This window comes from Condylura cristata, unplaced genomic scaffold (genome assembly GCF_000260355.1).
Source record: "Condylura cristata isolate star-nosed mole 26May11 unplaced genomic scaffold, ConCri1.0 scaffold00009, whole genome shotgun sequence".
NCBI lineage: Eukaryota > Metazoa > Chordata > Mammalia > Eulipotyphla > Talpidae > Condylura > Condylura cristata.
The window spans coordinates 25,599,107-25,612,046 of NW_004567110.1; the positions used below are offsets into that span (position 1 = coordinate 25,599,107).

The 12,940-nt window shown below is 44.2% G+C and overlaps 1 protein-coding gene across 1 annotated transcript in view; it reads right to left on the bottom strand.

Annotated features, from left to right (window-relative positions):
* Window positions 1-787: 787 nt before the first annotated feature.
* GRHL2 (grainyhead-like 2 (Drosophila)) overlaps window positions 788-12,940 on the bottom strand; it is a 126,605-nt gene continuing 114,452 nt past the window's right edge. The window contains exons 14-15 of the mRNA XM_004680005.2: window positions 2,919-2,983; window positions 788-911 (exon numbers count right to left, since the gene is read on the bottom strand). Coding sequence (XP_004680062.2) covers window positions 797-911; window positions 2,919-2,983 — 180 coding nt within the window. The 3' untranslated portion in view covers window positions 788-796. The remainder of the gene's footprint in view (window positions 912-2,918; window positions 2,984-12,940) is intronic.

Below are 12,940 nucleotides of genomic sequence, written 5' to 3' on the forward strand. Positions count from 1 at the left end.
CTCCCCAGGGGATGGGAACGGGACTCCCTCTGAGGAGGAGGAACGAGCCCCAAGGCTTGCCCACTGCAGAGTCTGTCCTGGCACCCTCTGTGGTCATGAGCCCCCAAGGCCACAGCAGAGGTGGGGAGCTCTTACAGAAAGCGGCGTCTCAGGTATGCGCCTCCCTTAGGTTAGCGGCAGTAAACATGCCCACATACCACAGGTAAAATATATTATTGCAATATTATAGACACTATGTACATGAGAACCAGGCATACTTGCTGTGTGGCTTGCTAATTACAAGACAGCTGACTGTCTTCCTGAACAAGGCCTGGTGGTCACTCACTGGGAACCCCTGAAGGTATTTAGCAAGCCCTTTCCCAGGTGACCTGAAGGTTTTTGACCAGTCAGGGGGCGTCCACCTCTTACCCACCCTCTCACTACCGCACCAAGAGGTCCCTCATTTCTCCAAGCACTCAAAAGTTGGGAGAAGGGACGAGATGAATGAATTGGCTGTGTTTCCTTGAAGTGGAGGCTCTGGATGGTCTCAGCGGGAGCCAAGAGTGACCTGCAGAGTCCTGGTGGGGCCACCAGGTGGACAATAAATAAGGGTCTGGCAGGCCCAAGTCACCGACCCTGGGGGTGGGGCTGAGCGTGCTGACACAGACTGGAGCTCTGGGCCTTGTCCCCGTCAGCACAGTCATGTAACAGCAGTGTGAGACGGGTGAGGTGGGGCTTCGGGACGGGGGCCGGGGCCTCGTCTCTCCTGGGGAGGGAGGCACTGAGGGCTCCTGCCAAGGGGGAGCCAGGCCAGGGCTCAGATCTCCATGAGCGTGATCTTGAAGCCTTCCACCATGCTCTCCATGTTGAGGATAAAGGTGTCCTCATTCGAGTAGTGCTCAATGATGTTGTCATCCATGTTCACCAAGATGCTGCCAGGGTTGGGGAAGAGGTGGAGGAGAAACAAAGAGCTGTGAACAACACACTCTGAAAAGGCAAGTGAGGTTTGGTGCGGGTAGAGCAAGGAGCAGACAGGGAGGGAAAAAACACCTTCTTCATATTTTCTTTCCCCTAAAACCAGTTTGAGAAGAGCAGAGACTCACTCTCCTAGAACCAACCTGGTGACTTCAGAGATCATTTAAGTCAGTTCTCTTGCTTTATAGGTTGGTAAAATGATAACCAGACAATTGAAATCTGTGTCAGAAATCACAGTTAGACACTGACAGGGATGGGGTCCAAACTGTCAAGTCTGAACTATTTTCATTAAGCCATGCCTCTTGAAAATACATTTTTAAAAAGTACTCTGTCTTTAGGAGAAGATAAACAAGACGGGCATCTGCCCTTGGTTGAATATAGAATATGGCCAATGTTTCTGAGACCTCAGATTTAATCCTCACAACAACCTGGCAGGCAGGTGTGACCACCGCTAATTTGTAATTGAGAAAACTGAGCCCAGTGAGGTCAGGTCATTCCCCCAAGTTCACCCAGCAAGTTCACAGCTGAAATTAATTTTGCCTCACTCTGAAGCTCACACTTTACCCTCTATGACCTACTCCTTGGTTCACTATAAATGTAATTTGGAGAAAACCAACAACTTCCGGGGTCTGTCCATAATTTAGATGGACTGGAGCTAGACAGTTCTTTGAACTCTGACAAATCTTAGTTTGAGGATGAAGTCCCAATTCTACGATTCTATAAACCATCAGGCAAGTGGTTTAGACTTTAGAAGCCTCAACTCCTAAGGCTTCTGCAAAAACAAAATAACAACCCAGTTTCAGGGAATCACAATGAGAATGAAACATGGGCAGGCCTGACACACAGCGCTCAATGAAAGTGAAACGTTACTACCAGCGGCATGTACATCTGCACTGAGATTTCTGCTTAACAATAAAACGGAACTTCACTCACATCTCACTGTCAAAGGGATGCAGGCAGCCTACTGCACTGACCTTGGAGAAAGTGTAGTAGGCATTTTGTGAGCTTTTCGAGGGGAAAAAATTTCCAATTTGATTCCCATCAACCCAGAGGCCTGTCACTCAGCAGCCCAGCTGTTCAAGGCCCTTTATGAAACAGGTCGAAAGTAGAGCTCACAGACGCTTTTGTCATTGTTCTTTTTTTTTTTTTTTTTCTTTTGTAGAAAATAGCTCCTGAAGCTGATCCAGTGAAGATTCTCTCCTACTGCTTCTACTCTTAGAACCTCATCACAGGCAGCCTCAGGAGGGGATGGAGGAGGCAGACAGCAGAATATGAGACCAAGCTCTTGAACTTCAAGGCCTGGATTCAAATATCCTGTCTACTAAACATGAGACCTTAGGCAAGATGCTTGACTTTTATCTACTCAGTTTTATCATCTGTAAATTAAGGATAGAATCTACCTCATAAAGTAGCGAGGAATAGAGAAGTGCATATAAAGCATGTATCAGGCGCCCAGCACCAACTGATACCCAGTAAGTGAGAACTACTGTTCTGCACAAATAGAACAAGCAGGGCCAACGACCTTCAGATGACCTTGTGAATCATGACCTCTGAAGAATCCCCTTTGCCCTAAATTCCTTCTGTTCTGTAACAGCGATTCCAAGAGCAGCCTGTGATTCCCATTACATCTACTTTTTGCCTGTGATTCCCATTACATCTACTTTTTGCAGAGGGGGACTCTGTCACGCTCCCAGAGTCCTCACTACCTCCGGGAACCTCCACTTCACCTGCGACCCTGTCACTGAAATAGGATGTCTCAGGCAAATCACTGCCAGGCATGAGCATGGTCCTCCTTGCTCAGTAAAGATGGTGCCCTAGACGGCAGCTGCTCAGCCATCCTTTGAAAGATGACACGTGATTTTTATGAAAAGTGGACACCAGCAAACAAAAAACAGTATTTTTTTAAGGCACTGTGTAGACTTAATTTGATTTTGAAGTCAATTTAAATTCCAGTTTGTCCTCACCCTTTTTTGCTTTTCTTGTAAAGCTTTGCTATCTTCTCCACAGGCAACCCGTATTTCTCAGATATCTGTAACACCAAAAAGAAAAAGGCAGATGAGCATGGAAGGAAAGCCAGGCACAGAGGCAAGAGAGACTTCGCTCCATTAGAGATGGTCCCGGCGCCTTACAAGTTGAACTCTCAGGGGGCATCGTGTGTGAGGCTCTCTCTTGGACAAGCCTTAAGTCATTCAACAAAAAATTCAGCAACACTGGAATGTGGCTAATGATGAAATTATTCTTTAGATCGGTTGGAGAAAGATGGACCCTACTATGATGATGAATTAACTAGGTTATATGAAATAAAGAAAAATGTAACAAGTTAAGCTGGACCCTTCTCTACTTCTTACATCAAACTCAACTTCAGATAGACCAGATTTGTATGTGAAAGATAAAACCATATCTGTAGAAGGAAAACCAGAGTCATCTCTTTGTACAGCTATCATTTTCAAGTGGAGATATTTCCAAACAAGAGATGAAACCTGAAGAAAAAAAAGGTTAAAGGTTGATAAAAATAACAGACTTAAAAACACCATAAAAGCAGAAGATAAATACATTTTTTGCATAAATGGCAGAACTCTAACTTCCTTAAGTTAGAACCACTTCTGCAGATTAAAAAAGGGCTAACGTTCAGTGGGAAATGGAACAAAAACAGTGAAAAATAATTTAAAGAAAAGTTAAAACCCTGGTGGCAGATAGGTTAAGTCTTAGCGCTATCATGGAGATGACTAAAGTTTTTTCTTTCTTTCTTTCTTTCTTTAAAGATTTATTTATTTGTGCATACAGAACTGGGGTACAGGCCAGAGGTGCAGGGGCTGTGAGAGGCTTCACCAGAGACAGAGTGGGGAGGAGAACAGGCGGATAGGCAAAGTACACTGCTGAGGGGCGCAGCGGGAATGTCAGAAGTCTGCTGCGCCATGTGGATCACCTCTGGGACTGGGGAGGCTAGGGACTGAAATGGCACTGAGGCAGCTCCAGCTAGCTTGCAGTGCTGTGTCCTAACCTGCTGCGCCACCAGCGAGGGCCAATGGCCTGAGTTATCCCCAGTCAGGGAACTGACCCATATGGCACAACAGACCTCTCCTGGTCCGCCCACTGTCCTCCTCAGCAGTGTATTTCAGTAGATCTGCTTTTTCTGCTCCCCACTCTGTCTCTGATGAATGTTCTCAAGCCTCCACACTCCCAGACACCCCAGTTCTTCTTTACTAAAAATAAATACATTTTAATATTTTCACAGCTGAAAACCACAGCCATTAAAAGTAACGCAGGAAATACAGGAAGTCCTTAACATACTAAGGGGAGCAATTTGCAAAACAGCATATTGAGTGTTTTTTGTTTCCTTGAAATGTTTGTGTAAATTAAAAAATTTGAAAGACTCACCAACCTATTAAGTGGCTAACTCTGGAAGAATGAACAGAAATATGATTCTTAGACTCTGTATAATTTTGTGCTGCTTGTTTCATTTTTGAAATGACCATGACTGACATTTTTTATAAAGTCATAATGGTTTAGAAATAGATTCTGGAGAGAACTACCCTATATGCCATTTATGCCTTGTTCCTCCCAAACCCAATCTGCCTGCCCCTACTGAGGTAGGTGAGGTGTGGGCTGAGCTACAAGTTAGTGCTGCAGGGCTGGAAAAAGAGGCTGAAAACACTAGAGTCGAAGTTGGGAGCTCTGGGTGCTGGAAAGGATTCTCACTCCACAGAGAATCCTAGATTTCCACCTGCCTCTTCCTCTGACATTACAGAATATGACCCCTGCTCCACTAATAAGTCCCAAAGAAGCACAACTGTGGACTGAGGATTGAAAGCCCCATGGGAGATGAAAAACAAGCCCCCGCCAATGCCCCCTGAACGTGATGTTTTCCATCCTGCGTTCACGTCAGCTCAGCTGTGACTGTGACGGAGCACTGAGTAACCCCACAGCTGCGCCTGAGCCAGAAGGAGCCCAGGATGCAAACTAACACATCCAAAGGATAGATCTCTGTGGGAAATGAAGAAAATGGACAGACTTTGTGTTGGAGGCATTCATTTGAACAGAAAATTAAAGAACACATCTGAAGTTTGCTCTCAGGTACACAAAGTTCTGATCTAAAACTATGATTACTGACTACTTTTTTTAAGTTCAGTAAATGAATTGAGGGTACATGGTCAATTCAATTAGCCAACAGCATTAAGAAAGATCAAGTAGAAAAGCAATTTCAAAATGCAAAGGAAAGGCACAGGACATAGATGGAAAAGAGATTTACCAAGTAAATAAAAAAAGAAAAAGAGGGAAGTGGTAAGATTACTGTTAACAAGGTAAAGAGGTTAGGGTTAATGAAATAAGAGTGGACATTCTTTGAGTAAAAAGCACAATGTGTGAAAAGGTGTAGCTATGACAAGCCTTATGCACCCAATAGCATAGCACCTCAGCAAAAAGTATTACAGGTGTAGGAACAGATCAAAAAAATAACACGTATAGTGGAAAACTTCAATATGTCTCTTCTAGAACTGGACAAACCTAACAGACAAATAAGGAAGAACAGTTGAACGATGTAATCAATAAATTGAACTTTCTCTCTCTCTCTCTCACACACACACACACACACACACATACACACACACTCCATTATATCTCCTAAAAAGGATCTATTGAATATTGAGACCACAAAGATAAACCAAATTAAACCTTAATAAAATAAAATTGGAAATATACAACTTAAAGATGTCAGGCATGCTTACTTATCTGAACACACTCCACGGAAGCCTAGCTCTATAGGAGCGTGTAATGCCTTCCTCAGATGCTCAGGTTCCTCGAGCAAATATCTAGAGGATGCTAGGCTACGTCGACTAAGTCAATTCTATTATGAGCACGTTTCTCTGAGTATGTTGGTGGCACTTCTTAATCTAGTGACATACTCTGAACCATGAAGCACAGCTTCCGTCACTCCTCCCCAAACTTGACATCATTTCATTCTGGGGGAATTTCTACCTCCTTCCTCTCTTCTTCCCAAGCCCAGCTCCCACACTGCTAGCAGGTGTCTGGGTGTCCAACCTGCACTTGTAAATCAAAGGGACGCCAGCAGGGGCGCTGCAGTGAAAGGGCTCTGAAAGAAGGCTTGCTGAGCAAGTCAAGGAAGGAGCGCCCAGCAGTGGCCATTTCTGAGGGCCAAGTACCAGCTCCCTAGGTTCCCTAGAATCCCTAGAACCACCCAGAATCCCTAGGACCATTCTGTTAACAGAACTGGTGCACAGGGAAAATGCTTAAGGAGCACCTCACTGCAGCCTCCTTTCTGGAGTTGCTTCTCCTCAGGCTGACAGTGTAAGTCACGGCTCCTTGGCCAAGCAATTCTAGAGGTGCCCAGAGAGTAGTGCTCAGGCAGGGAAACATGCATCTTTATTTCCACTAACCCCAAACTTGAATTCAGCATTTCCTTCTATACAGCAAGCAATACCAGAATTTTGGTTACCAACAGAAATCACATATACTTTCTTGTCATGTTAGAATAAATGCAGATCATCAGAAAATGTCGATTATATTCATCCATTACACTTGAAAATGACTGTTGCTATTAATCCCACCCAGACACCATGACATTTCCTACAGCCCAAACAAGCTTTTACTCTGCTGATGACTACACATCGATAAAATGGATTTCCTTTGTAATCCTATGTATTTTACTGAATACATTTAAAAATATTATGCTGACAAGATGCATAGATTTCACCAGACTGTCACAGGAATGCATGTCACAAAGAACAAAATTGCCCTGGTAAACATTCTGTGTCCTAATCCCCACTGTCTGCTTAGACTCTGAGGATCCAGGTTACTTACACCTATGTATTATTATGACTCACCTGGCCTGCAAGAGCTGGGTTTTTGAATCTTAGTTCATGCCAGCTGGAACTTGTTTTAAAGTAAAATGAAAAATAAAATAAAGTAGGATCCTTTTGCTACTCAACATGAACAAATTCATCATCTTTAGTTCTCGTTATTTGAAAGTGAATCAAATTCTTGAATCTTCCCTTCTCGGGGTTTTGATGTATAGCTGCCCAGAGCATGAAAACAAATATCTCCACTCAAAATCAGTTGAGAACAGTCAGGACGAGAGAAAAGGCATAAAACTTGCACAATTACAGTTTCAAGCTGGGTTTGCTGGGCAGCAGCGGCCAGGGCTGGTCTTCACGGGCACTTACGAAGCTCCGGAGCATGAAAGCGTGGAGCTGTGATCTGCTGCTCTGTAGAATCCTCCAGTCATTACTGTGAAATTCAACCTTTCATGCACCCTGTTTCTTAGGTGAGGAAGCTAAGACTTTCAGTCATTAAGTAACTGCCAGTTAGTGGCGGGCACAGGATTTGAAAGGTAACGATCAGGCAGTCTGGCTTCAGGTACTGAGCACTTAGGAAAAAAAATGGACGAATGTTGAGATTTGTTTGAGGGGAAACTCAGGGGCCCCACCCAAGACCAGAAGCAGCTGGCAGAGCTGACTCGTGTGTGTACCAAGCCACCTAGGCAACAGCTCCAGGAAACAGACTCCTGCCTCAGCTTAGTCACCAAAGTCATGGAGGCAGCAGGCCTCCATGTGGGGTGGGCTTGCCACACTCAGAGCCCTGGAGAGAAGCGCCACTCACAGGATCTTATGCGGAGGAAGCTGTCCATCTGTTGGGTGGGGGGTGGGGTACATAAGCATCCCTTCTCCTGGATGTTACCCATACATCTCTCCCTTCCATGCCTGGCCAGCGCAGGCTAAGCGACAGTGCCCTCAGAATATGGGGTTTGGGGAGGCGAGGAGTGCTTGTTTGCCTGCTGCTTTTCAGGTTATCTGAACTGAGCGCAAGTTTTATAATTTTTTTAATCCCATCATTAAGATGTTAAAGACTTCAAAGACTTCCTTTACACCCAGAAGGATCTTCCGTCTTAAGACATCTCTCATTATTTTGTTATTGGTTGTCTGTGGACCTGTTACTAAACTTCATGGAGAATTCTCTGTGTCTAGAAACGCCAGGTATGAGGCAGGCAGATACTGAGTTTTTCATTGGTTTTCACCAAAAGGAATCAGTAAACATTCCATCAGTCTTGTCTAGAGTAAAACGCTCTGGAAGCCAATGACTTCTGACTTATAAGCTGCTCACCATGGGCTTTAAGAGGCATATCTAAAATAGGGACTCTTGATGGCAAACACTTCTTAGGTAGCTGCATTTGACCTATCAAGAGAATCAGGGACGATAGACCTTTGCCTCCCCCATCAACGACTCAAGTGGATGAAGGGAGTGTTACCAGGGCCATGGCGACTGTCCCCCTTGTGCCCATCAGCAAGCTTCACCAGGAGAGAAATTCCCTACCACATTCTAATGCCGTCATTGAAGAACCCCAGTCTGCCTGCCCACCCCACAGCACTCACTGTCACCTAATCTATATATGTGCAGAGATATATGATTTTGTATACTATTATTATTTTATGTGTTAGAAAATAATGCTAGAAAATAATGAATGACTTTATTTCTATGTGTATGTATGTGAACTCATTTAATCCTTGCAACAAAACTTCATCTCCTTTTGGCTCACAACATTTCATGTTGCTATATTATTCTCATGGCCTCACCTCCTTCTCACTAGTTGTGAGCTGTGACTTGAAATGTTCTTTTTTTAAGAACCTTTCCTGTGTAGCCTTCTTCCTGACTGGACTTATATTGCTCGTATGTTTGCTCTGTCACTCTGTGGAGTTCCTAGACCTTGGGAACCACCCTCTGGGCCTCAGGCGCCACATCCGTAAGATAATAATGATGATATTTACCCTGTCAAATATTCACAGGAATATTTAAGGATTAAATGACACGGTGCATGAAATCAGCCATCCTTAGCACTCAGCACAGTGGCGTGAATCCAGCAAATACTTGATTCATCACAAAGCATTTATGCACAAGGACCCAGCCATACACAGATGATAACAAGAGACAGGATTATAAAGCCTCACGGGCTTTATAATCTACTGGGGAAGAGAGAAAGATGAAATGTCTACCAGTTGCTAGATATGTCAAGTGGCGATACATGAGACGAAGCAAAACAAAGTCAGGGGAAGGGTTATGATAGAGATGCTATTTATGTAGGTTGTCTGGAAGGGGACATATGAGCAGGGCTGAGGGAGAGAGAGTCCGAGCCTGTGGACATGGACGGCACTCCTGATGGAGCGCACAGCAACGAGAAGGCCCTGGGTGGGAGTACCCATGGGGGAACTTGTAAGGAGCTACAGAGGCCAGACCTTCCTCATCTGTAGGGTTACTAGGTAAAATCACTCCAAAGTGCTAAAAAAAACAAAACAAAACAATAAAAAACACCCGAAACTTTGAAAACCCACACTACCACCATCATCACCAAATCCTTATCCGTAATCCAGATTAAAACCTAAGTATACGAATCAAGAATCCAGAGTGAATGGTCAAAGTTACACAGATAGGTTGGTTGACACAGGTTGACTGACATCATACCGAACATGCAGATGAAAAGGAAACATTCTATTTTATCCAAATACCACAGAACATGGGAAAATTCAGCAACATCAGATTGAATTTTTTTTCTTTCTCTAACTAGTGTCTTTATTTGTGTGGATACTGATTGTCTGTCATGTGAAATAAAGGCCCTTGAGCCTACTGGCTCAGCAGGTGATGGCACCTGCTTCTTTAGCTCCTGCTACTGAACTGAACTGCTACAGATTTGAATTACTTCCCAACAGAGAACCTTCTCTTATTTCTCTTGTTACAGTCCAAATTCCCTCCCCTTAGTTAGGCATTATTTAAAAGTAGAGAATAGAGAGCGCCCAAAATAAGTTTTACATTTTTTTCCCCTTTAAAAAAAAATAAGAAGAATTGGCAATCAGAGCTTCAATGTTGGTTTGTCATGGAGACAAAAATAAACCAGCACCACTACCCTTCCTTCAGATGGGAACTGAGGTCTTAGTCAGAAGGTGCCAGATCAGGCAGATTCATTGAACAGTTTGGAGACGACAGTGTCCCTGCAACCTACACAAATTTTCTAGTCTGTAAGGCAGGCCACTTAATAGGGTGGAGTAGTTACATAGAAATCGGGTGGTCTTTATACTCAGCAGACCTCATATTCGCCCTTGAAATAATATTGCTGAGTTGGCCTTCATTAAAGAAGTCTCTTCTAAGAGCCTGGCCCCAGTATAAGTGCCTGCAAACAAGATCAGAGGAAAGAGGACTTGGTGTGTGTGTGTGGGGGGGGGGGGCTTCGTTGACCTGGCCCTGAGTTGTGGCTTGGAATCCTGAACATGTCAATCTCAAAATCTTTGGTTTTCTTCCTGGAAAAATGAGAACAATGACTACCTTGAAAAGGTGCTTTATTTGTGCCACCCTTTACCTCTTTCTGTCTTAAAAGAGATCTTGACAACAAGAACAATGGAGTTATTGTCTAATCTATCAAACTGCATCATTTTCCTATAGGACATATTAAACAATTCTCCTTATTCACTGGCTCCGTGACAACCACCTCTGCGGCAACCCAGGGTATAATATAATTCATATTTCCATCATGAGGATGAAGAAGAGGCCCAGAAACTTGTCTGCCAAGAGGCACCATCAGGAGTTGAATGCAAGTTTCTAACCTCAAACCCAGAGCTCATTCACTTGGCACACTGTTGTGTTGTGTGCTGGGGGATGGAGAAGACAGGGGAGTAAAATGTCAGGGTGTAAAATAGTGAGGTGCTGTTCCTCAGGAAGCTCATGCCCTGGAGAGAGCCCCTTCTCACCCCACTCAGGCCCAAATAAACTGGGGATACAGCTACAGGGGTAGCACCCAGTGTTCTTCACACATCTGCCTTCTCACTGCACACTATGCCCCCCCCAATCAAATAGATCTATTTAAAGACCACTCCGATTTGCAGACTCTCGTGGAAACCACCAGAGGCACCACCTGAGAATCATAAAGGAGCTTCTCCTTTGGGAATGCCCTGTTTGTTCTATGCAGATTGGGAAGCGAGGCTGTAGCTTGTATTGGTGCATCAATAAAACTTGTTCTTTCCAGGTGGCACAACACGTTAGGACTCAGCACTGCAAACTGGCTGCAGCTGCTTCAGTGCGAGTTCGATCCCCTGCTCTGGAGGTGACCCACATGGCGCAGCAGACCTCTCCTGACCTGTCCGCTGCTCCCCTCAGCAGTGTCCTCTGTTAGTTGGCCTGTTCTGCTCCCCACTCTGTCTCTGGTGAATCCTCTCACCGTCCCTGCACCTCTGGCCTATACCCCAGTTCTGTATACAAACATAAATAAATCTTTAAATTAAAAAAATAAATAAAAAGCTTCTTTCCAGGTAGGATACATAAGAGATGAAGTCCTAAGAAATCTAACCAGTCAGCCTTATGGAATCAGACCTCTCTAAGGCTTGCAAGGTCAAAGATAACAGGTGTGGCTCATACCACGCTCCTCCCACAGACCTAGACAGCAAAGTGAGGCAGTGTGATCAGTTCTTCTAAAAGGGATTAAAGCTTCACTCTGCTGTGGAGGAGGAGGGGTGTAGAAAGATGTTGCTGGGGAAGCTGTCTGAAGAAAAATGAAGGTAACATTTAATCTCACAGTGGTCTACAGAGCACACAGCTGTAGAATATCTGTCACAAATGGGAAAAGAAGACACCAAGGAAAAAGTTGTAATGAATGGGGAAAGTCATAATGAATCAGCTCAGAACTGGTCTAGATCAGTGGTTCTCAAATCTGGCTATGTCAGGATACCATGAGAGCTTGTAAAAGATACAGGTTCCTTATCTCTGCACCCCCAACATCACCTCACTCCACCCACTACTCCACCTCTATTTCAGTAGAGTCAGAGTCTGAGTTGAGGTCAAGAAATAGGCATTTGAAATAACTACTCTGGTAATTTTCATATTCACCACTGTCCTAATTCAGTCAGTTTCAAGAATATCCGAAAGGCCAGATTGGGATATGAAATTTGTCCAAAGGACCTCTTGAGATGCTTGAATTCTCCAGCTCCTTAAATCTATCCTCTGGCAACTTTAGAGTTGTTTTTAAAATCCTAGTTCATTGGAAGAGATACAGATCGAATTTTCTGTGCTGTTCATTTCTGGTTTTGTTTTTAATGTGGGACAGATTAAGTAACAGCAAAGTCCATTCCAAAGAAAAATCCTGCAGAGATAAAAGATTACCAAGCCCTCCAGCTGTGTTTCTTAGAGGGAGGTCCCTGGGGCCCCACTCAGCATCAGCATTGGGGCTGGAGACCAAGACAAAGGGTGGAGGGAGAAGGGAGGAGGCAGTGTGACATCTGCATTGGTAAAATTCCTAAGCGTTTTTATAGAACTAAAGATGAATCATACATCAATTTTTAAATGTACCATACAATTTACCACTTGAAATTTTTAAAATGCACAATTCAGTGGCATTTCCTATGTCCACAACGTCACACAGTCATCAGGACAATCTAGCTCCAGAATATTTCATTACCCCCAAAGGATACTCAAAGCCATCTCTCCTCATGCCCCCTTTACTCAGTTCTCATTAACCTGCAGCCATTATCCTGCTTTCTGTCTTTGCCTGTCCCAATATTTCTAGGAACTGAATTATACAATGAGTGACTTGCCGTGTCTGGCTAGCAATTCCATTCCTTGATGCATAGCCAAAAGAATTGAAAACAAATATTTAAACAAAAACCTGTGACCCTGACTGTTCACTGCAGCACGATTCATAGCTAAGACGTGGGGGAAGGACCTCCCTTGTGGAGCAACAGGTTACAGTGCAGCACTATGAAGCTATCTGAAACCACTGCAGCACGAGTTCAATCCCTGCCCAGGGAGCTGACCCACTGGGACAGCAGACCTCTCCTGACCCACCCGCTGTGGGTGTATTTCAGTACCTCTGCTTGTTCTGCTTTCCAGTCTGTCTCTGGTGAATTTCTCACCACCCCTAAACCCCACACCTCTGGGCATGAGGAGAGATGGCTTTGAGTATCCTTTGGGAGTAATGAAATGTTCTGGAACTAGATGG